Raw genomic sequence first — 25752 nt, 5'->3', positions numbered from 1 at the left:
CGTGGATGGATCCTTGTTTTCATATTGTTTGCACAAAGCCCTACCATCTGAATATAGCAGCAGGAACTGAACCTTATTGGATCAAACGAGGTTTTTCCAATCTTCAGTTGTCCAATATTGGTGAGCCCAGTTTCCTGTTCTCAGCTGACAGGTGCTGCTGTCGCCCATCTGGTCCAAGGATTAATGGGGGTTTTTGTGTTCGGAGATGATCTTCTGCATATCTTGCTTGTAAAAAGTGGTTCAGTTACTGTGCATTAGCATAATATTAGAATGTTAGAGTTGTAGTTCCTTATTAACAGTATCCTTGATCGTCTTACATTCATTTTCCCATCTTTGATCACTGCTATCAATGCCTGTGTTTTATGATGTACTTTCTTCTCTGTAAGTCACACCTCACTTCACTTTCACACACATGCACACACACAAACACAAAGACTCTAAGGTGTCCCCGAGCAAAGGCAGCAGCTGGTCTCAGCATCAAGTTGCATGTTTTGGCAAAGAAATATCAAATATCTTAAAAGTTCCCCTAAACATTTGAAGAGTTGCCTTTAGACATGGAACACACACACACACACACACACACACACACACACACACACACACGCACACGCACAACACACACACAAGCAAAGTGTGTTAATAGTGTGGTATATTATATGAGCCAATGATGGAGAGAGAACACTTACCATAATAAATGACTGATCGAGCTCTAGTCTATCCCACACACACACACCACCACACCTGAGCTGTGTTTTGTCAAGTTTTGTTAAAAATGCCATGATATTTCAGGCAAACTGCCCAGAGAACAGGAAAAAACCCTGCAGGTTGTTAATTATCCACCTCCTGTCTGAGCGAAAGAATCCCGACCTTCTAAATCTCCTTCTGTCGCTAATTTTCCCCAGCACTCATCTTTTCTTTCTCTCCCTTCTTATGCAACCTGTTCATGAATACAAAATGAATGTGTCACTCAATTATTGTTTTCATACTGGAAATGGGCGAATGGCTCAGGCCAAGGTTTACACTAGAGCCCACACAAGGTTTTAAGCTTCCTTCCATTAACTTTATTTTTACTCCGGTATCAAAACAGTGAGTCATTTATCTTCCCTGCATAGGTGCATAATGTGCTGCACTTTTTCTTCTCTTGTAGTAGATTGTCCCCATGCAAGCAGAAACCAATACAAGTGCAAGCACGAACACACATGGCAACTTTCTGTTTTCTTTCCATGTTCATTTATAAACATTGTAACGTGGTGACTGCATAAGAAGCAGGGTTTGAGTCTCTTCCACCCAGATGTGCGATGTGTTTTTGTTGTTTTAGTTGCTTTCGGGGTTAAATCAGTCCCAATCCTCTATCTCTTCCAGCTCTGTGCTGTTTAGCTTGGAACCAGGTGGTTCCTGTTCTCTAACTTGTGCAATACAGTTATGTAGCTGTACAATCTCAGAAAACCGCCCACATTTCAGGTCCTTTGGATAGATTTATATGAAATATTTGTACGACATGTTGCCTGCTTTACTGCGAGCAGAGGCAGAAGACTGAATTGAGTTTATTTTTCAGCTAATCTCTTTTGTATTAAAGATAATCTTTTGCCGTTATTTGTACTTTTTGTCTTTATTCGAGCACTTCTCCTCCCACAACACCACAGCTTGTCCCAGTCCTTTGATTGACTCCAGCAGGGAAAAACAACTGAGTTTGCACTATGACAAATCCCCGGCGTGCCGAGTTGTGTAAATCGTTTTTGTAAAAGTGAAAACGAAACGCACAACATCTGTTTTGATTTGTAAAACTGCATATAACGCAAATATGGTAACTCAATTTTGATTGTTGCTTTGATTTCTGAATATAGATTAGTGAAACTTTTAGTGCAGTCAGAAAAAAATGTTACATTTACCAAAAAAAGCTGTGTGGTTAAAAAAAAAATAGGATTGAGGATGATGGCGTGATGGGCGCGTCACGTCTTCTGCCTCTCTGATGCGCCCATCAGTCTGAAACAGGGTAAATCTGGACTCCTCCGCCCACATGACCCTTTATCTTTGCCCAAGAGTTCTTTATGCTCCTGAGCAAATAGACAGTGAATCAGTTTGTGATACTCCTGCTAAAATATATCTCAGTTAATAGTGATGTTACTGAACTTTAATAAACTTTTCCCAGTTTTTTTGTTTTTAAAAGATTTTTTCCTGTCATCAGCTTCATTAAGTTTAGCAAAAAGTGTGAAATTAGACTGGTTTGATCTGCTGTCTGCTAGCTGAGCTTTAAAAACCTTTACAACCTAAAAGACAAGACAGTAATCCTCTCAGCGTGGGATCCAGGCTCATTAAAATAGTCCACTTCTCCTGTCCTGAACTGTGACCCACTTTGGTTGTGACCCTTTCGGTTTAAGAAACCAGGCTGCAGAATGTATTATTCACTCTGCTGGGAAATAAACCTAAAGACAGAACTCCTTTTGAGTGAGAGCCAGGCTGAGTTTGAATGAACACAGATCCACATATTTTCATCCATCTAGTCAGCTATTATCTAAAACCACTGGGGCATTTACAGTCAGTAAGAGGAACAGAACCTGGATTATCATAGCATTGTGTCAAATTTTTAAGTAATTGCATTCATTGATTCATTAATTTCAACTAGGCCAGACTAGTAATAAGACTCCGTCTATCAATTTTCTGCTAATTATCCAATCTGGGGAGAGATATGTTCTGGACAGGTTGCTAGTCTATTGCAAGGCTAAGACAGAGAGCTCATTCATGCTCTCTGTCTTAGAGAGTCACAAGTCTTTACCCAAAGACTGGACCGAGAATAATCCTGATTTTTGAGTCAAAATATAACATAATTTTACAAAAGCCCATATGAGCCCATAATCTCATCAGGAGTCTTTACATTAGTCAAACAAACAGCCCATAGACTTGTATAGGACCAGAAGTATTTTTGTAACTGCAACTGTCGCCATCTGGTGGCCTTCAGATAAAAATGCAGCTTTACGGCACTTTAGCTTGCCTCTTCTCTTCTTAGCACTTACAGCCCAATCTCAAAATTACTTTTTATTGCTGTGATTTCAGAAAGGGTTGTGGTTCTATCTGAGTTAACCTTTTCTGTTGCTGCTTCTAAGTTCAGGTCCTTTTCCACTTCTCTTGCCTACGGTGTGCCACACCTTTATGGTTTCTGCTATCTGCTCTCTCTTCCACACATTTTAAGCACAATTCTTATCACTGCTATGCAAATGACATTAAATTGTATTTCTTTTTAAAGATATTTATTAGCTACATATCTATTATACCCGCTTAGACTCCATTAAAAGTTGAAACGCTTACAATTTTCTCCAACTTAATGAAGAAAAAAAACTGAAGTCTTTGTGTCCCCAATGGATTTTTTTCACTTTTGCCAAATCTTCTGTCATGAGCCTTAGAGTAACTCCTGACTTATCCTCACTCGGGATGCTCATGTTAAAGATTTCTGGTTTGCTCTTGCTTTTATCACTAAGTTAACTTCCAGTGTGTCACACTCTGACATGTAAATTTTTATTCATGCTTTTATTTCATCACACCTCACTTATTATAATTCATTGTTCACTTGTGCTCACAAAGCGTCTTTGGAACGTCTGCAGGTTGTTCAAAATGATGCTGCGAGTCTTCTGACTAAGTCTTATAAGTACTCACGTGTCACACTGTAGCTAACTGAGCCCCCAGCCTGAGTTCTGTGGGCTCAGTGATCCCTTTTAAAAAGCAGTTAATTTTTTTTATAAGATTGCTTTTGGCTAACTTGTATATTTAAGTTTTAGCATTTCTGTTGTGAAGCACTTTGTGATATATATAAATGTTACGTTCACTTACTTTAGCACTGGCTTCATTTTTTCAGACCCGGAAGATAGTCAGTGTTTTATATTGTCTATGATGATGCCTTGAAGATTTCCATGACAGCGATTTGTATCGGGACATCTTAAAAAAAATAAGGCCTCACAACTATAACTCAGCTATCCTGGTCAAAGAGGTTTTTTGTTGGTGGTGTTGTTGGTGTTTTTTAAGTCACCCCATTCCGAGTTGTTGTGAAGAAAATTATCAACAGAGGCCAAACTGGATTTGCAATGGAAACATGCTTTTTAATGATGTAAAGTCGGGCATTTAAACATGGGAGCCGCAAGTGGCGCCTAGAGGTACTGCAGTTTTTCCCACTTGCACATTGGTCTCATTTTTCGGCTCTCGAGGTTGCCCCATTTTCTGAAAGTACCTTCTCATTTTCCCCCTCCATCTCTGTCTCCATATGCTGCAATAACTCCCTCTTGTGTTCCCGACTGATACTTACACACATAGGTCTCCTGAATTTGAGGGGAGGATCCGAGGGTGGAGCTCCACCTCTCTGCGCTCTGCTCACAGACACAGGTATGTTTGCTTTTTTTGGGGGGGGGTTTGGAGCCAAGTCTGTAATCCAAGGCCAGCAGCAGAGCATGAAGAGATTGTCCTGACGTTGTCAGTGTTGGGAGTGACATGGGCAGTAAAGATAATCGGCTGCATAGTCATGCATCCAGATGTTTCGCTTAACCAAGATGCAAAATAGATTTTAGGAGCCTACATAACCATGGGGAGTGTTTTGGCTGATGTTTTTCTGCTTCTGCTGATCTCCACCGGACACGTTTATGGAGGTAGGTTCCTGCAGAGGAAAAAAAAAAACTCCTTGTCTTAACCTAGATGTAAAAGTTAAACCTGGCATTTGTTTCAATACATTATAGCAACGTGATGCATTATAGCAACGTGAGAAAAGTTTTTATCTTTAGATGCATGTGAAAAATAATTCTTAAGGGTTCTTGGCGTGTATTTTATACATTACTGCTGCGCTGAAATGATTTCCATCATTATAGAGACAAAGGAAGGTTTTGCTGGTGTTATTTAGGCCTGTTTATTTATTTATTTATTTTTTTACAACCTTTGATTTATTTTAAATGGATCTGGCAGTTGGTTGCTTATTATCTAATCCTGTCTAACATTGCAGACTGGTGACATATGGCATTATGATGGATTATATTTGGGGGAAAATTCTTGCCCTTATGTTTTATGCTCCAACATGGTTAGTTGAGCTGATGCCAGAAATTTTACATTTTTGGTGGTGGTAATCCTCGCAAATACAGCTTTGATCTTAACTCTTAAGCTCTTCTCTGCAATACATTTCTTTGTCCAAGAAAACAATATGTCATTTTCTCCACTACAGGTATCTGCCACTTAAATATAAACACTTAACAACATTTGGAAAGTTTTTGTAAGCGTGCAAAACTTTCTAATGGTCACCAGCTTTGCCTCCGGCAGTTACACATGTCTCTGTACCACACCTGTTTGTCAGAGCACATAAGTGACTTGCATTCACATTGGAGATGTCTGCGAGTGTAGGAAGATTATTAATAATCCAATGTTCACTGCTATCATAGAGGCAGATTAGAGATGCATGGACAGACGTGGGTTATACTGACAGCGGGCTTATAGGCTTTATGCAGAGCGGCATGCTGGGCCAGTCTGCTGACTGAGTACTTCACACTGCAGCACATAAAGTCAATAAAAGCTTTCATAGCAAAGTTTTCCCACTCAGAGATAAGAAGGGATTTTAAGAAAAAAAATATTAAGCCATTGGGACATATGTTACAGTGCAGACACATAAATGTAAATACTTTTTCTCATTCTAAAATTTTGTACCAACACTGAAATTTCCCTACATTTACAAAATATACATGAAAAAATAAATTCTGTGTTAAAGTTATCTACAGCAAGCACGCGCTAAACACCTACATGTCAGATGTGTAACCAAAAGCAAAAAAATATGTTTAGAGACCAAATACACGTCTTAACAAAGTTAATAGACCACCACCCAGAGTAAGATTTATGCCTAAATTAACATTAGCATTAGCACTCACCAAAATCACTTTTGAATGTGTCTGTAACTGTTAATCCACCAGTAAAATATAATTATTGTTTTTTTCAAACATTTTACAAAAAAGCTGAAAGAAATAGTGAAGAGCATTCTTATTATTTTTTCAAATTTAGATACCAAATTACAGTTTTTACTTGTATTGCTGTAACAGAAACAAATTCATTTTAGTGGTTGAATGTTGTCCTTGATCAATTTTTGACTTTTCTAAGAATTCCAGTGTGTCAGCTCAAATTTGCCTATAAAAAGTGAAATTAGTTTGTTATTTGCTTAATAAACACAAGTTATAAGTTTAAACAAAGTTTTGATAGATTTGTTGTTATGACAGGTAGTCTAATGGATTTATTAATCTTAACTATGAAATAGTTAAGATTATACAGGCCTGGATTGTTAATATTTTTCCTGTGCGATGTGGAAACAAACAAACTTTAATTTACCTTTAAAACGCATTGATTTTTTGCCACCCTTTTTTGTCATATAAATTGTCCCTGAATCATTTTTAGTGTCACCAAACTGCAGCTGCATGCATCCAGACACATGGCTCTGACCTCTATCCATTGAATGTCACACTTGGCACAAATGGACAGTCAGAGAGCGTGTCACTGCTTTGTAGATCAAATCGATGATGCTAAAAACACTCGTACTTTTTTGGTGCTCATTTATAGTTAGTGGTAGATATGCTGGCCTCATTGATAGATAAAAGTATGTTGTAATTACATACTTATAAAGCCAGAGACGGGCAAGCATCATCTGTATTTAATTATAAAGATCATTGGACTAAAGGTGAATAAAAACAGAAGTAATGGAAATGCTTCTTGAATTTTTGTCAGCACTAATTCATGGCTCAAGATGAATATCAAATACTTTATATATGATCTATATAAAATGCTGGTGTTGTAATTGAAAGAGATCTGCCACCACAACTGTTTGGGTTTAAACTGTAAGAAACAAATGTTTAAAATTGTGGGTAAAATTACAAAATAGCGTATTGCATGGACTGTCCTGTAATTATAAAGCAGTTTTTGTCATTCCCAGAAATAACTATTTAGAAATTATTAAAAAATAAGTAAATAAAAACCTCAAAAAACAAAAATAAAAAAAACAAAAAAAACAGGAATTTCTTTGGAAAATCTTTTTTTTCCTTTTACTGTCATTTAATTTATCTACAATAACTTTGGTGTAGTATGAATGGCCACAGAGATGGTCTTTATCATTAGAAAATACTGTGATGCCTTTTAAAAAGATGAAATTCTGCTTTAACACTATGCTTTACTGTGTTTAGTGCAAATGTAATCATGCTATCATGCTAAAATGTGAACGTTCCTAGTATGTGCTCTGCTGTATAAGTACAGATTTACTAAGCCACAGTCATGCCTCACTTTGTCTTTTTGACATCTGTCATGCAATATAGTGCACATTATTGCCTTGATTGAAACTCCTTCTAATGTATATTTTCCCCATAGTTTCCCATTGAAGTTAATGGTATGTATTTTGAACTAAAAGACCAATTTGCGTCATCTGGGTCAATGGTGGGGTCTAATGACGTCTAATGAACCCCTACAGAATGCATTAGTTGTCATTAATTGACTTCAGATAGCAGGTACAGAGTGCACATAGTGACAGATCAGTCAATGCAGGTTAATGGAAGAGTTTTTTCCTGGTAGAAGGTCTATAATCACCACCAGATCGCTATGAGGGCTTCCTGTATGGTAGCAAATTAAATTAAGCTTAATCCTGAAACATGGCTGTCAGAGCATCTTTGATTAACTACACAATGTTTTAGTGATTTCGTGACAGCTCAGGCTTCAATTTATATTTGTCTTTTTTTTGTTGTTGTTGTTGCACTGCTGCAGTTTCATTCTACGGAGATGGCTACATCTACCTGCGGACAGTTGAGACGTCCATACAGACGTTAATCAATGTTCGATTTCGAACCTCCAGTCAGTCAGGGCTGCTGTTTTTGGCAGCAGGACACACAGACTTCATGCTTCTGGAGCTGATCTCTGGGTACCTGCAGGTAGGAGGTTATAACACAGAAGAAACTAATGTTCTTTATCTCAAAGACACAAAAAATGTGAGACAAAGTGTATCACTGTGAGACAAGGTAAGATAAAGGCTATATCCATTTCAATAAAATGGCTACGGATTAGTGAAAACTGTCCAGGGGCCGACGTAAAAAAAAAAGGGTAAAAATTGTCCCTCGGGCCATTTTAGCTCGCTAAATATGCTGGAATTTACTATCCAGAAGAAGACCAGACAGAAGATTAAACCCAGAAATCTTGGTGTCAAATTGCTCAGCGAGTGGGGAAAAAAAGTAACCCCCCTGGCACTGCTTTAATTCCAGACAAGTTCATACACGAGTGAGGTTAAGACAGAAAACCACAATAGCTTAATAAAAATACCAAGTACAAGTCACTGGTGCTGTTAGAGAGATCTCAGTTGCATTTCTATTTGTGGAAAAGCCTTCATTTTCTTCATTTTGTTTTTTATGTACACACATATTTAACATGTGATGTGGGATATTTCGGCTTTCCTTGCAACTTTTTTGAGTTTATGAACTTTTTCCTTTTTCGCCTTCCCCCTTAATCCTCAGGTGCGTCTTGATCTGGGCTCAGGTGAGCATTCGTTGCGCTCAGAAAAGGGCATCCATCTCAATGATCTGGCATGGCACACTGTGGATCTCACCCACACCCGCCATAATATCACTATGACTGTGGACCAGAACTCCCACACCGGCCTACAAATACAGGGACCAGATCTGGAGCTCGGTGTGGAGGATGGACTCCTTGTTGGCGGGACAGCTGGATTAAAACATCTCTATCTTCACAACATCTCCTCTGGGTTTAGAGGTTGCATGGACGAAGTCGTCTTCAATCAACATGACTTACTGTCCAGTCTCAGGCCACATTCTGGGTACAAGACCGTCCATGAGGTATCTCTGGGCTGTAGTCCACAGTTTTCTGCAACAGAAGAAGATCCTGTCAGTTTTTTCAGCTCAGAAGCGTTCATGTCACTCCCACCGTGGGATGTGCTTCAAGAGGGAGTGTTTGAATGTGAACTACATCCCGCTGCAAAAGAAGAAGAAGACGGCATTGTCCTTTATAGCTCTGACAATCAGGGAGGGTTTGTTGCCATTGAGATCGTACGCGGTCATCTGGTGGCTTCGGTAGGAGGTGGAGAGGGGAGTAAAACTGAGCTGCATTCTTTAACAAATGTAAACAGCAACCACACCTGGTACACCATCCAGCTTCACTTGCTGCCTCACAGTGTTCAGCTGAAGGTAGGCAAAGAGCTGGTGAAGGCCAGTCTGAGCCCAGAGATTCAGGTCATCCAGCTCACGGGGCCTCTCTTCGTAGGAGGGCTGGATGAAGCAGCTCGGGGACAAGCAAGGCGAGCTGGATTGATTTCTGTTCCATCTGGAGGAGAAGGAGGAGGCTCCTTTAAAGGCTGCCTCCGTGAAATCAGGGTGAACACTCAAAAAACAGGCCTACCTCATACCACAGTCACCAAGGATGTCACTGTGGGCTGTAGGACAGGGCAGGCTCCACAGAGAGCAAGTCTCACCAGCCCAACAGATCTTCCTGGGGTTGATATCACAACTGCACAGACTGACGCGAAGAGGAGTCCTAACTTTCTGATGCTGAGGAAACTAGAAGTATCTGAGGGAGGCCGGGCACCTCTTGAACCAAAACACATAAAGGTAGTGCTGATCTGTCTTTTGAGTTTAGTGTTTTTTAAGTAATCGTGAAAATAAAAATAAGCAGCATCGATATATAATTCTCTTTGGACTCTTTGCCAGGTGAATTTGGACTTCCGTAAACTGGGCATTCATCCATCCCAGTTTATGTTCAGCGTTGAGGAACAGCCTGTTCATGGCCAGCTCCGGTTGGACCTGAGTCCAGACCCCGACAGGATTTTGGACGAGGGCCAGGAGAGGACCATCACGATAGGAATTGAGGAGAAGGACCGGACGTTCAGTATGCTGGACCTCTGGCAGGGCAGGGTGATGTACGTTCACAGCGGCTCAGAGGACCAGAGTGACTTCTTCACATTTTCAGTCTTCTCCAGCAATAAGAAGGAGCTTCCTGTGTTTCTCAAGGGCAACCGTCTGCACCAGTTCGAAATTAGCATCAGTCCTGTGAACGATGCGCCTGTGCTCAGCCTGCCAGAGGGAAACTATTTTACTCTACGCGAGAAGTCCAGACGACAGGTAGGTACAGCAAAATGTCTGAGTAATTATACGTACGAAGATCAAAATTAATACATTCACAATTCCCCCAGCTGACTACAGATGTGCTGAGAGTGCTAGACCCTGACAGCAGTCCTGAGGAGCTTGTTTTCAGCTCCCTGGGAAACCTCAACACTGAGGCTGGATACCTTGAGCATCAGGATTATCCTGGCAGGTTGGTGTTACGGCTTATACAGTTTTAATAGGGCATTGCAAATCTTTTTAGATCCAGATACTGAGCTCTTTTGTGGAAGTGGCTGTTTGTGTATAATTAGTGTGGTCACTTTATACATCAGTATATTTTGCAGCATTACATAAACATTTAAGTCATTCCTAAACAGTTAATGTAATACTTTTGTGTTACCCCTTGCATTAAGGCTGAAAGCCTGCCCTTCAGTCACATCTTGCATTTGCTCTCTCTCGTGTGTCTTGACAAATTTGACCAAACTGGCAAAACTAAAATTATATCAGTGCTGATTATTGAGAACATGTCTCCCAAATTTTGTATTTCTGATGATGGGATTTTGTGTTAAAGAGTGCTTCCAAAACTTCCTGAGCCCAGATGTGGAGAGTATTTCTTTAAAGCTGGGCCAAGCCCCTCATCTGGTAAAGTGTTTGTTGGTAGGAATTTTTCACAGACATTGCACCAAGTGACAAAAACAAATTGAACCAATTTGTTTCATCCACTTGTCTTGGATGAAGTCATTTGAGTTAGTAAGCAGTATTATTCTAATTTTTCCCCTAGTTTTCATCTTACTACAACTTTTAACTAAAACATTTTTTTGTTTTTTGTTTTTTGTTTTGACCTCCAAGGTTTTCACCTTCTTATCTTCCAGGCCCATCAACTTGTTCTCCCTAAATGATCTAGAGGAGGGTAAGATCAGCTTTATCCACACAGGGGTCTCAACTTCCAGGCTGGCTCTTAGGGTTAGTGACGGGCAGAAGGTGAGTAAAATAGCAACTCATCTTTTTTTCTCATCTTATGTCTTATCCTCTCAGATGGTATTTTGCCTCTTCCCTCTCCCTTTGTCAGGTAAGCAACACAGTAGTTTTGAGGATAATAACCGTGCCACTCGAAGATAAACTGGTGAACAACACCGGACTGGAGGTGAACCAAGGCGAAGCTTCAGTCATCACCACCAATCACCTTGCGGTACAAGTTAATGTGGCTGACCCCACAGTAGAAATCTGGTATAATGTTACAGAGTTCCCACAATATGGCGAGCTCCAGAGGTTGCACTCAAGCGGCGAATGGAAGCCAGCGACCTCTTTCTCCCAGAAACTTCTGGAAAAAGAACGGATTCGATACCTCAGCACCTACCGTGGCTTACAGATGCAAAATAACATCACAGACCACTTTAAATTTAAAGTCAGTATCGGTTCCCTGGCTAAACAAGAGGCTGTTTTCCCCATCGCGGTACGATGGATTCACTTCAAGATCACACGGAGTAAGATGGAGCTCAATGGCGTTCAGGCTGCTGTTCTCACTCCCGAGGACCTCCATGTGATTTCTAAGGGTGTTAAGCTCAGTGAGAGTGACCTCCATTTCAGGATGGTAACGGTACCCAAGAAAGGTCAGCTTCTCCTCAACAACAAGGCCCTACAAAGGAACTCAACCTTCAGCCAGAGGAACATCAGTGATGGTTTGGTAAGGTACGAGCTAATCAACCGGCAACATGACGACACGAGAGACACGTTCAGCTTTCAGGTGTTTTCAGCTCACTCCAACTCAACAACTTACGACTTCAGAATCAACATCAAAGCCGAGTCGACCACCGTCACTGTGATAAGCAAAGGTCTCTCAGTCATGGAAGGAGGGAGTAAAGTAATCACCAGAGATATTCTGTTCACTCACACAGCGAGTAACCGGGAGGTCCTCTACAACATTATAGAGAGCCCCAGGCATGGGCACATAAGGCGGATCAACCTCTCCAACTCAACTTCGATTAACGACAACATTATGGCGTTCACAAATCAGGATATAACTGAGGAAAGGATCATGTACGTTCACGACGACAGTGAAACTAAGCAGGATTCTTTCACATTTCAGATAGTGGTTTACAAAGCTCACAAACACGTGAACAAGAAAGAGGACGGAAATGGAGAACAACACACCTTTAATATCTCAGTGCAGCTCGTCAATGATCAGAGGCCCGTCAGGGTTGTGGATAAAGTTTTCCACGTGGCACGGGAGGGCCAGAGATTGGTGACACTGAGTGACCTTCGTTATCGTGATGATGACTCAGATTTCGAGGACAGCTGGTTGGTGTACACACGGAGGGGGATCCCCATGGGAGAGTTGGTGCTGGCCAGTGATCCTAGCCACAAGTTGTATGAGTTCACACAGCGAGACCTCGAACAGGTAAGAGTAATAATGGTATCTTTTATAGTTTGTATATTTTTTATAAAGCCTGCTAATGCTTTTTTTTTATTGTTGGTCATGATGGCCTTCTGCTTTTTCTCCTCTCAGAAAAAGGTGCTGTTTGTCCACAAAGGAGTGAGTTTTGGGCGTTTTGTGCTTTTCGTATCTGATGGGAAGCATTATGTTTCAACGCTGTTGGAGGTGATTATTCTCTTTTTTGTTTTGTTTTTTTGGTTTAATAACAATGACAGGAAGGGTAATGTTGCAGTCACGCTGAGGAAACCTGGTTGGCCACAAAGTTATTACGAGCATGTGCAATGTGATCTTGTTGCCATTAAATCGTTGTGTTGAAGACGAGGACCAAGTCTGCGGTGACTGGCAGTCAGTGGCTGACTTCAACATTGACAGTGACAATAAATAAAACTGAGTCAGTCTGTCAGCAGTTTATAATTGATTGGTTTCAATTTGGCAATTACACACAATCTATTTTCAAATCTGTTTCTGTTCGCAAGCACAGAAATCTACATTAAACAGAAATTATTTTTAACTGCAAAATTACAAAGGCACTCAGCAGCCTTGCCTTCCTCTGGGAAACCAGTTGGTTACTTGCAATCTGAAAACTTGCAATGCAATCATCGGGCAACTATTGATTTTTTCCGAGTCATGTGATTCACTGTGATTGAACCATTAGGCCCATGATTGGCACAAATATAAAAAAGCTGAGTAAACAAAGCAGTAGAAATCTGGCAAAGATACAGATTAGGCACTCACTATAAATTCCTATGTGATGTGATTTATTTAATTTCTATTCATACCGTTTATTTGAGAAGACACTTTAGTGTGAAAATAATGAAGTTCATGTTAGCATGATTGGTCTTCTTTTTGCTGTGGGGTGCAGGTGATGGCGCAGGATCCTTACCTGCAGGTGGAGAACAACACAGGCATCATGGTCCAGCAGGGTGGGATCACGACCCTGACCTCTGCTAACCTCAGTGTCTTCAGCAACCTTGACATCAGAGACCCACACGAAGTGACATTTGAGGTCTTCATCCCACCTAAACATGGCGTGATCTGCTTTATTGACAGAGAGAGTGGGATTATAACAGAAGCAGATGCAATTTCAATATTCACTCAGCGAGACTTGATAGCAGGGCGCCTGGTATATCGCCATGATGGCGGCCACAAGTTGTCGGATAGCTTTAATGTGACAGCAAGAGCTAGAGAAAGGAGCACAGAGAGGCAGGTGGAAAGAGGGAAGAGGGAGGTACATCTAGACATTGGAGTTTCGGTAAAGATTTACCTGGAGAGTCATCAGAGGCCACCAACAGTCAGAAACAACCAGCCAGTGGTGGTGGAAGAGGGACATAATATCTCTATAAGCAGGGACAACTTAGAGGTAAGCAAAACCAAGATCCTCACATATGCAGGTAAATTCTCTGATTATAAAATATGTTTAGTTTCATATTCAGCATCACTTTTGTGATTTTCTTTTTCTTTTTTTAACCAGGTGGTCCATGAAGACAGTCAGCCCTCAGATATAGTTTTTACTGTGCACAGTCTTCCCACAGTTGGCATCATTCAGAGGTTGTCCACTGACAACAAGCATCAACGCATGAATGGAGGACAACACTATAAAGTAGGTACCTCTATAAGAGGCATTTAAATGGAAACTGTCTGACAAAGTAAAGTAGGCTAAAAGATCTCAAAAAGCAACATCATGGCGCGATCTAAAGGAGCTCAGGTACAGCTGAGAAACAACGTCACTGACAACTGTTAGCCTGGAAAGGGTTACAAATGCATTTCTAAGGCTTTTCAGGCTAAGACTGAAAATATACAAGAGTAAAAACTCATAACTGATTCCTCCAGTGACCCTTGGCGCAAATCACTTATATTAAGAGGACACTGATTGAAAAGGGTTGTCAGATATAGATCACACCATTGTCACATGCCCTTGTCTTTTCCCTTGTCTCATTTCCTGTCACTTAGTGTTTGGTAAATGGACTGATTCTTATATAGTGCTTTTCTACTCTCCCGGAGTACTCAAAGCGCTCTATACAACATGCCACATTCACCCAATCACACCCATTCTCCCATGCTCTGACTCTAAACTGAGTGCTTTTTCTAACAACATTCACACACATTCACACTCCGATGGACGCATTGGAGAGCAACTTGGGGTTAGTATCTTGCCCAAGGATACTTGGCATGCACACTGGAGGAGCCAGGGATCGAACCAACCTTCTAATCAGTGGGTGACCTGCTCTACCTGCTGAGGTACAGCCACCCCTGTTTCAGTCTGCCATACTTATACTGTCAAAACTGGCCCACAAAAGTTGCACAGCACATTATTAAAGTATTTAATGGGTCACAATGAGGCTGCAGTCAAGGGGTCTGTTCACTCTCTCCCTCCATGCAGGGTATCAAAAAGCAGTCAACACCCACATTCACCCAGGAGGACCTGAACCAGGGCTTGGTCATCTATCAACAGCAGACCACAGGAAGCACCAATGATTCTGTTCTGTTGGAAGCAACCAATGGGGTGACAAAGGTTGGACCTATCAGGCTGGAGATTGATATCATCCCAATCCTGCTTCCTCTGCAGGTAGAATCCTAAAAAGGTCAAACGGAGGTCAACTTACCAAACCAGAAAGCAGTCAATCACTACTTTCTTCTACACATTTTTTGTTTAGGTGTCCGACTTGACCCTAGATGAGGGGTCTTCTATGCCGCTGACCTCTGACATCATTAAAGTCGCCAGCCATCACTTCTCTGGGATGAACTTCCTGTATCAGGTCATCAATCCACCACGACATGGACATTTGGAGCACAGCCGCATTCCTGGGATGCCTATCACGGCTTTCACACACACTGAGGTTTGACCGAACGCACTCAAAAACCAAGTTTGATTACACATGTAGCTCTTAAAGACTGAAAGACTCCATGTGTTCATCTCAGAGGCATCAAAAAGCAGGAAAAGACCCTTTTTTACTAGAAGGGCAATCAACACAACCATTAGTTACAATTTTGAAAAAATAGGCTCTGTTTTTTAAGAATTTCTCACAAATGGAGCAAACTAGGACACAGGAACAGTTGGTCATTTAATGGGTTCATCTCATGGGTGACATGGTGCTGCAGTGGTTGGCACCATTGCCTGACAGCATGAACATCCTGGGTTTGTCCACTAGCCAGTGAGACCTTTATGTTTGTCTGAGTCCTCTCATACTCTCTCACGGTCCGAAGACATGCATGTAGGGTTAACTGGTGATTTTACATTGGCTGTAGGTGTGAGTGGTTATCCTCCGTCTCTTGCCCTCTGGTCGCATTGATTGGCTCTATTCCAACCATGACGTTGTATTGGATAAGTGGAAAAAAATAGATGTTTTCTTCTTATACCCATGTTCTACCTGTTCACAAAACATGTATAATCTTCATGGCCAATACTCAGGTCAAACATCCCTTAAATTAAACGTAGCGCTCATCTTTGTGATAAAATGCTTCATACTATGATGTGAGCTATCATTTCATTGGATTTGTTTGTTCCATTTTCCACACCTACATCTTAGGTGGAACGGGAGTACATTTCCTACATCCACGACGGCAGTGACACCCTGAGAGACAACTTTACCATTGTGGCAAACCAGACGGAAACCAGGAAACACAGCCTGCCGTGCGCCGTTCACATCAACATCACACCTGTCAATGATGAGACCCCGGTGATTACAACCAACCACGGACTGAAGGTGGGAAATGCCCACACATTGATAAGAAGAGTCAACACAATTATTATTTTCAGCTAAAATTATTTCAAAGACACACTTAAATCAAAAAGTCATGAAACAGCTTTTTTATTAGTACATATTAAAACAAACAAAATGTATCTATGTAACTATATATCTATATCTCTTTACAGTCATGCTGAGCCAAGCTGACTTGTCGTGTTTCCTTTCTGCTCTTCAGGTGTGGGTGGGTTCTGTTACAGAGATAACCACAGGCGATCTCAGTGCAGAGGACACTGACACTCCACCTGAGGGGCTGGAGTTCATAGTGACACCACCCAGCAATGGCCACTTGGCTTTGAAGAGCGCCCCCTCCAGACACATTCTGAACTTCACTCAAAGTCACATAGAAAGCAAGCAGCTGGTGTTTGTGCACAATGGTAAGCATGTGTTGCTGTTTTCTAAAAAGACCTTTGATTCAGCAGAGGAGTAGACCACATGTTTCTGTCTGTCTGCAGGGGCGCTGTCGGGTGGCTTTCATTTCCAAGTGAATGACGGCCTCAACTTTGCTCCTCGTCAGATCTTTAGCACAACTGCCCATTCTCTGATCCTCACCCTGCAGAGAAACCACCCGATGGAAGTCTACCCAGGTATACCTGCTCTTCCAGCTTCAATAAATCAGTAAATGACTAGATAAATAAATAAAGTGACTGATGGTTTTGAAGTCACATCTTGACCTGAAGTTAAAAAGACCCTCAGAATGGCCTCTGTACTCCACAGTCACCACATCTCAATCCAGCAGAACACCTCTGAGATGTGGTGGAACGGGACTTTCAGAAAAAAATCAATAAGAAATGTTTCTAGCACTGTGGTGAATCTGTGTCACAAAGAATCAATGCAGCTCTGAAGGCACAACAGTGACACGCTGATGTAATACACTGCATTGCCGCTGGGTGGCCTCGCTACTCTAAACCACAGTGCCTTATGTTCACACCAAAACCTATAAAGCACATGCGTACAGTAACACCTACTCATATGTACAGCATTTATCCTTATATATAACCACACACAACTATTTTACTTGCTTTGATGAGAAAAAATACAATATTTTGCAGTCAAGTAAAAAGCAGTTTAGAATAAAAACGTGTTGAGAAAATTGGTGTTGAAACTGGGAATATAGATTTACTGTTAAAGGCTAAACTTGTGTCGTTTACAGTGCTTCTAGCACATCAGTTAAAACTGCAAAAACGTGATCTAATGTGGCACTATTGGGGGGAAAAGAGAATTTGTGGCTCAAGAAGAAGTAAAACATTTCCTCCTGATCTCTCTTTTGGTTATGTTGCTATTTTAAGAACAATATGAACTACTTAGCTACAACTACCACCCAACAAATCAATCATGACATATTAATTAATAAACTGGAACGGTACGGGATCAGGGGGGTTGTACTGCACTGGGTGAAAAATTATTTAAGTGACAGGAAACAATTTGTGAAGCTGGGTGTCCATTCCTCATCATGCTTGGACATTGCTTGTGGTGTTCCACAAGGCTCTGTACTGGGTCCAAAATTATTTATTATTTATATAAATGATATTTGTAAGGCATCTGATATATTAAAATTAGTATTATTTGCAGATGACACAAATATTTTTTGTTCTGGGGGGAATCTAAAGGAGCTGCTGGATACAATTACATCAGAAATGTGCAAAATTAAAAAATGGTTTAACAGGAACAAACTATCGCTAAATCTAAGTAAAACTAAAATAATCTTATTTGGGAATTCCCTTAGAAATGCACAAGTGCAGATTCATATAGATGGTGTGGAAATTGAAAGAGTACTTGAACATAAGTTTCTTGGTGTGATTATAGATGATAAATTAAACTGGAAGTCTCATATAAATCATATACATAACAAAATTTCAAGAAGTGTCTCAATCCTGAGTAAAGTAAAACACATTCTGGACCACAAATCACTCCACATTCTCTATTGTTCCCTGATTGCACCGTATTTGAATTACTGTGCAGAGGTGTGGGGCAATACTTACAAATGTTCGCTATCATCAATCTTTATATTACAAAAAAGGGCCATAAGGCTAATCCATAAAACCGGTTACAGAGATCATACAAATCCACTATTCTTAAAATCAAAAATTCTCAAATTCACAGATCTGGTTCATTTTCTCACTGCACAAATTATATATAAAGCAATAAATAACCTGCTTCCTGACAATATTCTAAAAATGTTTTCTAAAAGGGAACGGGGATACAATTTGAGGGGGGAATTAAATTTAAAACATCCTCGTGTCCGTACAACATTAAAAAGTTTTTGCATCTCTGTGTGTGGAGTGACACTGTGGAACAGACTAAGTAAAGATATAAAGCAAAGTCCGAGCATGGCGCAGTTTAAAAAGCGGTTTAAGGAGATGGTTTTTACAGGGTACAGGGAAGAGGTAGAGATTTGATAGGGTGTTCTCGTCTAATATTTTCATGTGTGTGCGGGTGCACGGGTATGTTGGTATGGGTATATATATATTTGTAGGTTGTGTATCCTTTGAGGTGTTAATGGGGTTATTGAAAATGTGTATATGTGCGTATGTGTAAATACGTATGTATGGATAGATAGAAACATATATGTATATATATTAAAAATAAAAAATAAAAAAATAAAATAAAATAAATAAATAATAAAAAAAAAGAATAATAATTAAAAAAAATAAAAAAATAAAAAAATACACATGACATATAATGTGATTGCAAGGAGGTATTTCGGTAGTCTATAAATTACTAGATAGTGGAAAAGGGGTGGGATTAAATAAGCTCATGCTTCTTCCTGCTCCTTTTTGAACATAAAAGATATTTGTAGTTGTGGTTGCTCGTTTTCTTTTTGTTTTGCTTTGTTTATTTGTCTCTTTTAATTCTATGTTGTTGTACTTTTTTAACATGTTCAAAATAAAGATTCAATCAATCAATCAAAAAACTTTTCCGCTGACAATCAATGGACAGTCAAAGAAACAAATGAGCAGTTAGACATTCGAGTATGAAATTTTTGTTTGATATATTTGTTTTACAATGTTATGTTCAATCTCAGGTGACAAATATATTTGAACCTGGGCTGCATTTGGCACTTTGACTCAGTGACAGGATGTCTGTAGACTAAACATGCCCTACAAAGGTGTGGGGTGGGCTTGGCGTGGGTTACTGCAAGCATTGTGTGGGCTCATGCCACAACACACATGACATCTGGCCCATATTAGGTGTAGACTACTCCTGAGTGAAATGTACAGCAAAACAGCAAATGTTGGTCACGTTAAGGCCAAACACTCTGGCATTGTTGACACATGGCGTCACCTGCTACTAATACATTAAACTCGGTAGATTCACTCCTTAGCATTACTTTTTTTGTTTATCCTGAAGGCTCTGTGACACCAATCTCAGACAAGGAGCTTCAGGTGGTTACTAACATTGCTGACGGCAACATCAGGAGGAACCAGTCTGTGGTCTTTGCAGTGACCTCTCCTCCTAAACTCGGTCGCCTGGTCCGACGTATGCCGGACAACTCCACAAGAAATGTTTCCACCTTTACACAGAGCATGGTAGGGATGTATGTGTCTCCATGTGTCAGTGTTTGCTTTTTCTAAGAGGACTAACTTCTGAAAGAAATTCTCTTTTCCCTCCTCATTTATTTGGCTCTTAGTTGGACGATGGCGTTATCCTGTATGATCAGAACAAGCCAGAGTCAGTGGGATGGTCAGCTACAGACACTTTTTCTTTCACGGCGTCTTTGCCTCCTGCTTCTCTTCCTCCACACACCTTCACCATCTTGATCTCCTACCAAGCCAATGAACATCATGACAGCCCTCAGCACAAGACCAGACTACTAAACAATGCAGGTACTATCTATGTTTCAAACTAATAAATATCATGTGGCAAGAAGAATATAATATAAGGGTGACTACATTTATGTCTGTATTTATCACTCAGGTGCTGTGGTGGCTGAAGGAGGCAGGGTGACAATAGACAGGTCCAAGCTTGATGCCTCTAATCTCCTGGGAAAAATCCCAGAGTCCCATCGGAAAGACCACCACATCATGTATCGTGTGATTTCTTTTCCTCGCTATGGGATTTTGTCTATTCGAGGACACAATCTGACCAGGTACGTAGCTGCTCTTATTTGTCATGAAATGAACTGAAAAACGAAATTAAAATCAAAGGAATGTAATACCATATACAGGGCAAAAGTAAATATATATATATATATATATATATATATATATATATATATATATATATATATATATATATATATATATATATATACACATTCAATAAAAGATATATATCATTATACAGCTGGGATTAGTTTACATATACTATATCATGACCATAAAAATTATAATTTGAAATCATTTTGGATTTTCTCTAATCCACATGGGGTCAAATGTATACTCTTATTGGGTTAAATGTCCTTTATACCTCAGCCAGATGCTTCTGGTATAATTCTGACTGAATATCTGACCACTCCTCTTGGTAGAGTTGGTAGAGTTCTTTCAAATTCCTTGGTTTCCACAAATTTTTAATCGGGTTGAGGTCGGGGCTTTGAGAAGGTCATTTCAGAACCTTAATGTTAGCCTGCTTTATCAATTTTAAAACCAGTTTTGAGGTGTTTGGGATCCTGTATTTGTGTATTCAGTATTCATCACAGAGCGCTCGTCCTCGCAGGAGGCACTCACGGACTCGCATTCTATCACTGTCTGCGTTCCTCCAATCACGTCCAGGTTTTAGCTCCCTAGTTATTGATTTGAGGTGAACTCGAAGACTTTGTAGGTGTTCCTCCTTCATCATGCCATCCTCTCTGTCCAATTATATCATTGCCACTGGCAGTGTGACGCTACTGCTACCATGCTTGATAGTTGGCACCATAATCATAGGTTTCAAAGCCCAGCCTTTACTCTTCCACACATAGCTCTTGGACAAATAGCTCAGTCTTTGTCTCATTTAACCATAAAACCTTTCTCCAGAAGCCATTTGGCATGTCCATGTGAACAGATGCAAATTTTAGTTGAACTTGAAGGTGTTGATTTTCGAGCAGGGGCTTCTTTCTTGCTCTACACCTTCTTAGTCCAAACTGTCTCATTGTGGACAGCGACGCCGGCATTAGGCAGTTTCCATTCATGTCAGGCTTGAGTCTTGGTGGTTCCTGAACATTTTAACCAATTTCCTCTCATTTGAGGGTGACCGTTTGGGTATTCATCCAGACCTTGGCAAAGTAGTGACACATCCAAAGAACTTATACTTACATACAGTTGTTTGACCTGATCATCTTGAACTTTGCAGTTTTTTAGAAATGGCTGCAAGATAAGATAAGATAGATCTTTATTGTCACTCTTACCAGAACAATGAAACACAGTTTGGCGTCTCTCCATTGGCAACTTGTAGGTGGGGTTTTTTTTGTTGTTTGTTTGGGGGGTTTTTTTGCAAGTGACCTTCCCAACTTGTGTAAAGCTACAGTTCTTCTACTTAGATCTTCATTGAGTTCCTTGGAGTTTTCCATTGTCACAGAGTCCAGTGACTGCTGCCTAACAAATCCTTTTTATGCTAGCAAAGAAATTACAATTTATAGTGAATCATGATCACTTAGGAGAAGTCAATAGGCCTCGGCCTTGTCAAGTTAAAAGACAATTCAGAACATTCAGGGCCACTTATTATTCTCTTCTTGTGTTGATTGATATATATATATAAATACATGCATCCATGTAAATATGAAAAAAGTATCAAATATGGCTTTTGGGTTATCGTCTTTTCTCAGGAACCAACCAGATTTTTCACAAGTCACCCTGAACAAGTTTGGCATCACATACTTCCACGATGACTCTGAGACCACAAGTGACAGCTTCACTTTTCGGGCCTGGGTGGCGCCTTTGGATCTCTCCTCTTCTTCCTCCTCATCATCCTTGTCGGCTTTTTCCTCTGACTCCTCCTCTTCTTCAAGCTCCTTTTCCTCTCTGTACTCTGCTTCATCATCTCCCTTTTCATCACTAGACACAGTTTCTCATCATCACGTTAAAGACACCACAGGGGTGACAGAGATGTTCAACATTACAGTAACACCAGTCAATGACCAGCCACCACTGATCAGAAGCAGGGCCCCCAGTATGAAGGTGGTAGTGGGGGAGAGAGTCGTACTTGGACCCAGCAGTCTTCAGGTGAGTAAGTGCAAAAAGTATAAATTTAGGTAGAGCTGCAATTTATTTTTATGTCTACAAAACTTTTACATCATTTCTTAATCCTTCACTTTTTCCATGTCGAGGTGGAGGACCATGATACTCCTCCAGAGGAGCTGCACTACCTCGTGATAAGTAAGCCCAACAATGGCTACCTGACGCTGGGGGAAAGACCGGAGCCGGTGACCTCATTCACCCAGTACGACGTCAACCACGGCCGGCTGCATTTTATACAGCAGGTGAAGAAGGTTTACTGCAGCAGTGAAGCCTAAACATGTGCCAGTGTTACGTAATTAGAAAAAAATAGCGTCAGACTTACATTGTTGTAATTGTGATTGTGCAGAGATTTAAAAAGTGCTGGACATGGTTAATGCTCAATATGCCTTATTTTTGGCTAAGTGGTGCCATTATTCTGTGGTAACAAAGCAGTGAATAAAGTTCATGTTTATGTTTTTTCCACTACTAATTCCTGCATTGTGTCTTATGTTCTTCCTTTCAATGTTTTCTCCCTTAGGGCGTCCCCTCAACAGGAGTTTTCTACTTCAACGTAACAGACGGCCATCACCGTCCACTCTACAAGCTGTTTAGTTTGGAGGTTATTAAGCCCTCGGTGTCCATTGTGAACAACACTGGCTTGTCGTTGATTCAAGGCCGGACCGCGGTGGTCCTGACAACCAATCAGCTTGCAGCTCAAACCAATGGTCAGAGCCGGGCCACTGTCTCCTACACTGTCACCACACCCCCTCGCCACGGACGCATCGCTATTAACGACCAGGAGGTCACCACATTCCGCCACGAGGACCTCCAGTTTGGACGCGTCGTCTATCACATGACTGATCTCAGCGAGTCCGAGGACACCTTTCAAATGTCAGTGTCAGCCTCGTCACCTGGCGTTAATTATGGAAATGTAACAGCGACGGTGAAAGTGACCGTGCGGCCTCTGATCTACCTGAGAGAGCCAGTTCGAGTCCCCAGTGGTATCGCTGTGAAACTGGGAAAAGCCATGATTGATGCCTCAGAGCTGGCGAGAATCAGCCGAGCCAACCCGGTCTTTGAAGTTCTCTCTCCACCAAAACATGGAAAACTAGTCAAGGTAAAGCCATTTGTTGTAATGAGTTGGAGTTAGGCGGTCCCTTTCTCCAGCTGCAATGTCATAAAACTACAGTATGTCGCATGTCTGACTGGTTTGCTGTTGACTTTCTCCTCTGCTATGTGTTTTCGTGTGTGTGTTTGTGTAGATAACATATGATCCTAACAGAGCGTCAGAGGTCCTGAAGTCATTCACATTCAGAGATGTGGTGCAAGGCCGAGTTGCCATCGAGGAGAATCTTAGTGACAGCGACAACCAGCTCCACAATAATGAATCCACGCTCACAACAGCTCAAGTCCACGCTCCCGCCACGCCTCTTAATGACTCTTTCAGCTTCCTGGTGAGGTCTGGAAACGTCCAGCCAGCAAAGGGCGAGCTTCACTTCACCATCTTACCTCATCACCAGATGCGTCACGGTCCTGGTGGTTTCAATAAAATAGACAAGATAGGTCGCGAACACACAACAGCCCATCTACCAGCACACAACAGGACAACTGCCGGAAGAGCAGGACGGGAAGGTGGACGAGGAGGCTCTACGGCACACGGTGAGGTCACTGTGGGTTTGCACCCCCACATTTTATCACACAAGCACCACAACAGGACACATCACAAGTTGAGGCCTCATAACCGACTGGGGAACCACACACGGAATGGGAGTCCTGGAGGGAGGTCAAAGAGCAGCGTAGAGGGAGCAGGAGGAGGTCACAGCCATGCCCCCCAGCCCCACACTCCTTCCATCCCAGAGAAACACGGTCCGGAGAACCCTCCTGACACCCAGCTGATTCATGTCGAGGTTCTGCCTCGTCCTGCGTCGGACCCCCTCCTCATTATCCTTCCGCTGCTAGCTTGTTTGCTTCTCATTATAATACTCATAGTTTTGATCCTGGTGTTCCGCCATCGCAAGGAAAAACAAGCTCGGCTTCGACTTGTCCAGGAACTCGCTGCAGTGCCGGTTCCCAATGAGGACAGCCCGTATCTGGGCAGGCCAGAGCGGAGTGTGGCCATGCCCTCGGTTATGGTCACCCCACTCGGCTCTGCAAGCTGCCCAACTTCTCCCAGGGTGCCCACAAGTCCCCGAAGGAGTCTGGCCCCTGGAATGACCTTCTGGGGGCCATTTGAGGCTGATTTAGCTGGTGGTGATGGGAATATTAGAGGCTGTAACAGTAATGAAAGAGATAATAAAACTTCTAGCAATCCACTTCCACGTACTGCAGGATTCAGGACCTCTGTGAGATCTAGGTCCCCGACTCCAACTCTAAAAGAGGGCCAGTACTGGGTTTGAGGGTAGTAATGCTGAAAAAACTGTGCCTTAGAGGTGTGTTTGTAGTGTGTGTGTATATATATAAGATATGTGTCTGCTTTCCAGGGAACACCAATGGTCACCTAAGGCACATCCAACATGTACTTTTTGGAAAAACGACAGTAGAATGTGCAATGGCCATCACATTTAAGTTACGCTGCTAATAAATATGACTTTGTTCCATTAATACTGTTTTGAAATATCCATAATACTTCATCCGCGAGGTGTTACCCACTTTTAGCATTTGTTTCTAAGATGTGAAATACTCTTCTGAGTAAAATCAGAGGAAATTATTGCTTAAAAAGCTTAAAAAGCTCTTCTTCCTTTTTTTTTTTTCACAACCTGCCCTGGGTCCTTCTCAAGAAAATTACATCTGTATTTTGCTTAAAGCAAAGAGTTGTTGCAATAATACATTTTATACTGAAGGAGGAAGTGAAACGTGGCCCAGGGTTCATTTCATTTAATGTGAACCACATTTACAGCAGCTATATTTTGAGTTAGTACATATATAACTGGCAATGGAAGTCACTCACCCACAGCTGTTGCACACTGTACAGATGTCAGGTGTTGCTTTTTTAAAACATATTACGTCAGCCAGTAGATCATCATGTTTGTACATACGACTAAATGTACTGTAAGCTGTAACACTCATCCCACATGTACAGACACAGGCATTATTCCCTGTCCTGTACTTTCCTGTGTCCTTTTTCTTACTACTCCTGCTGTGTAACTGCTTCTATGATCAATAATGATGCATTACTTGATTATCTTCAACATTTCTGTCAATTCTGACCCCTTGTATGGCTGCATCTGTTTGCCACGCACTGTGACAGTTTTTTTTAATAAAAAATATTTCTTAAATACCCATGCTGTTTGTGCAAATCTAAACATGTTACGCTATTTTTAGTGGCATTTCTTTTTCCTTTTATTTGACCA

At 41.2% G+C, this 25752-nt stretch overlaps 1 protein-coding gene across 1 annotated transcript; it reads left to right on the top strand.

Annotated features, from left to right (window-relative positions):
- The first annotated feature begins 4418 nt into the window (after nucleotides 1–4418).
- On the top strand, nucleotides 4419–25675 carry LOC102796885 (chondroitin sulfate proteoglycan 4-like). Its single transcript, XM_035909839.2, has 22 exons — nucleotides 4419–4628; nucleotides 7753–7916; nucleotides 8493–9599; nucleotides 9699–10109; nucleotides 10181–10302; nucleotides 10964–11072; nucleotides 11161–12489; nucleotides 12598–12690; nucleotides 13388–13885; nucleotides 13997–14125; nucleotides 14906–15091; nucleotides 15180–15362; nucleotides 16053–16229; nucleotides 16447–16645; nucleotides 16724–16855; nucleotides 19620–19798; nucleotides 19900–20095; nucleotides 20187–20358; nucleotides 22012–22408; nucleotides 22513–22665; nucleotides 22941–23519; nucleotides 23665–25675. The coding sequence occupies exons 1-22, from the start codon at nucleotides 4565–4567 to the stop codon at nucleotides 24796–24798; spliced, it is 7713 nt and encodes a 2570-aa protein (XP_035765732.2). The 5' UTR covers nucleotides 4419–4564; the 3' UTR covers nucleotides 24799–25675.
- Nucleotides 25676–25752: the final 77 nt, after the last annotated feature.

The sequence above is a fragment of the Neolamprologus brichardi genome, chromosome 7 (assembly GCF_056152115.1).
Source record: "Neolamprologus brichardi isolate AB-2024 chromosome 7, ASM5615211v1, whole genome shotgun sequence".
Lineage (NCBI taxonomy): Eukaryota > Metazoa > Chordata > Actinopteri > Cichliformes > Cichlidae > Neolamprologus > Neolamprologus brichardi.
The sequence above is the reverse complement of the archived record's forward strand: the minus strand, read 5'-3'. Positions and strand labels throughout refer to the sequence as shown.

Coding starts and splice junctions, on each gene's coding strand:
- LOC102796885 (XM_035909839.2), top strand. CDS start 4,565: ATGGGGAGTGTTTTGGCTGATGTTTTTCTGCTTCTGCTGATCTCCACC. Junction 14,126..14,905: donor ATGGAGGACAACACTATAAA/GTAGGTACCTCT, acceptor CCCTCCATGCAG/GGTATCAAAAAGCAGTCAAC. Junction 23,520..23,664: donor AACATGGAAAACTAGTCAAG/GTAAAGCCATTT, acceptor GTGTTTGTGTAG/ATAACATATGATCCTAACAG.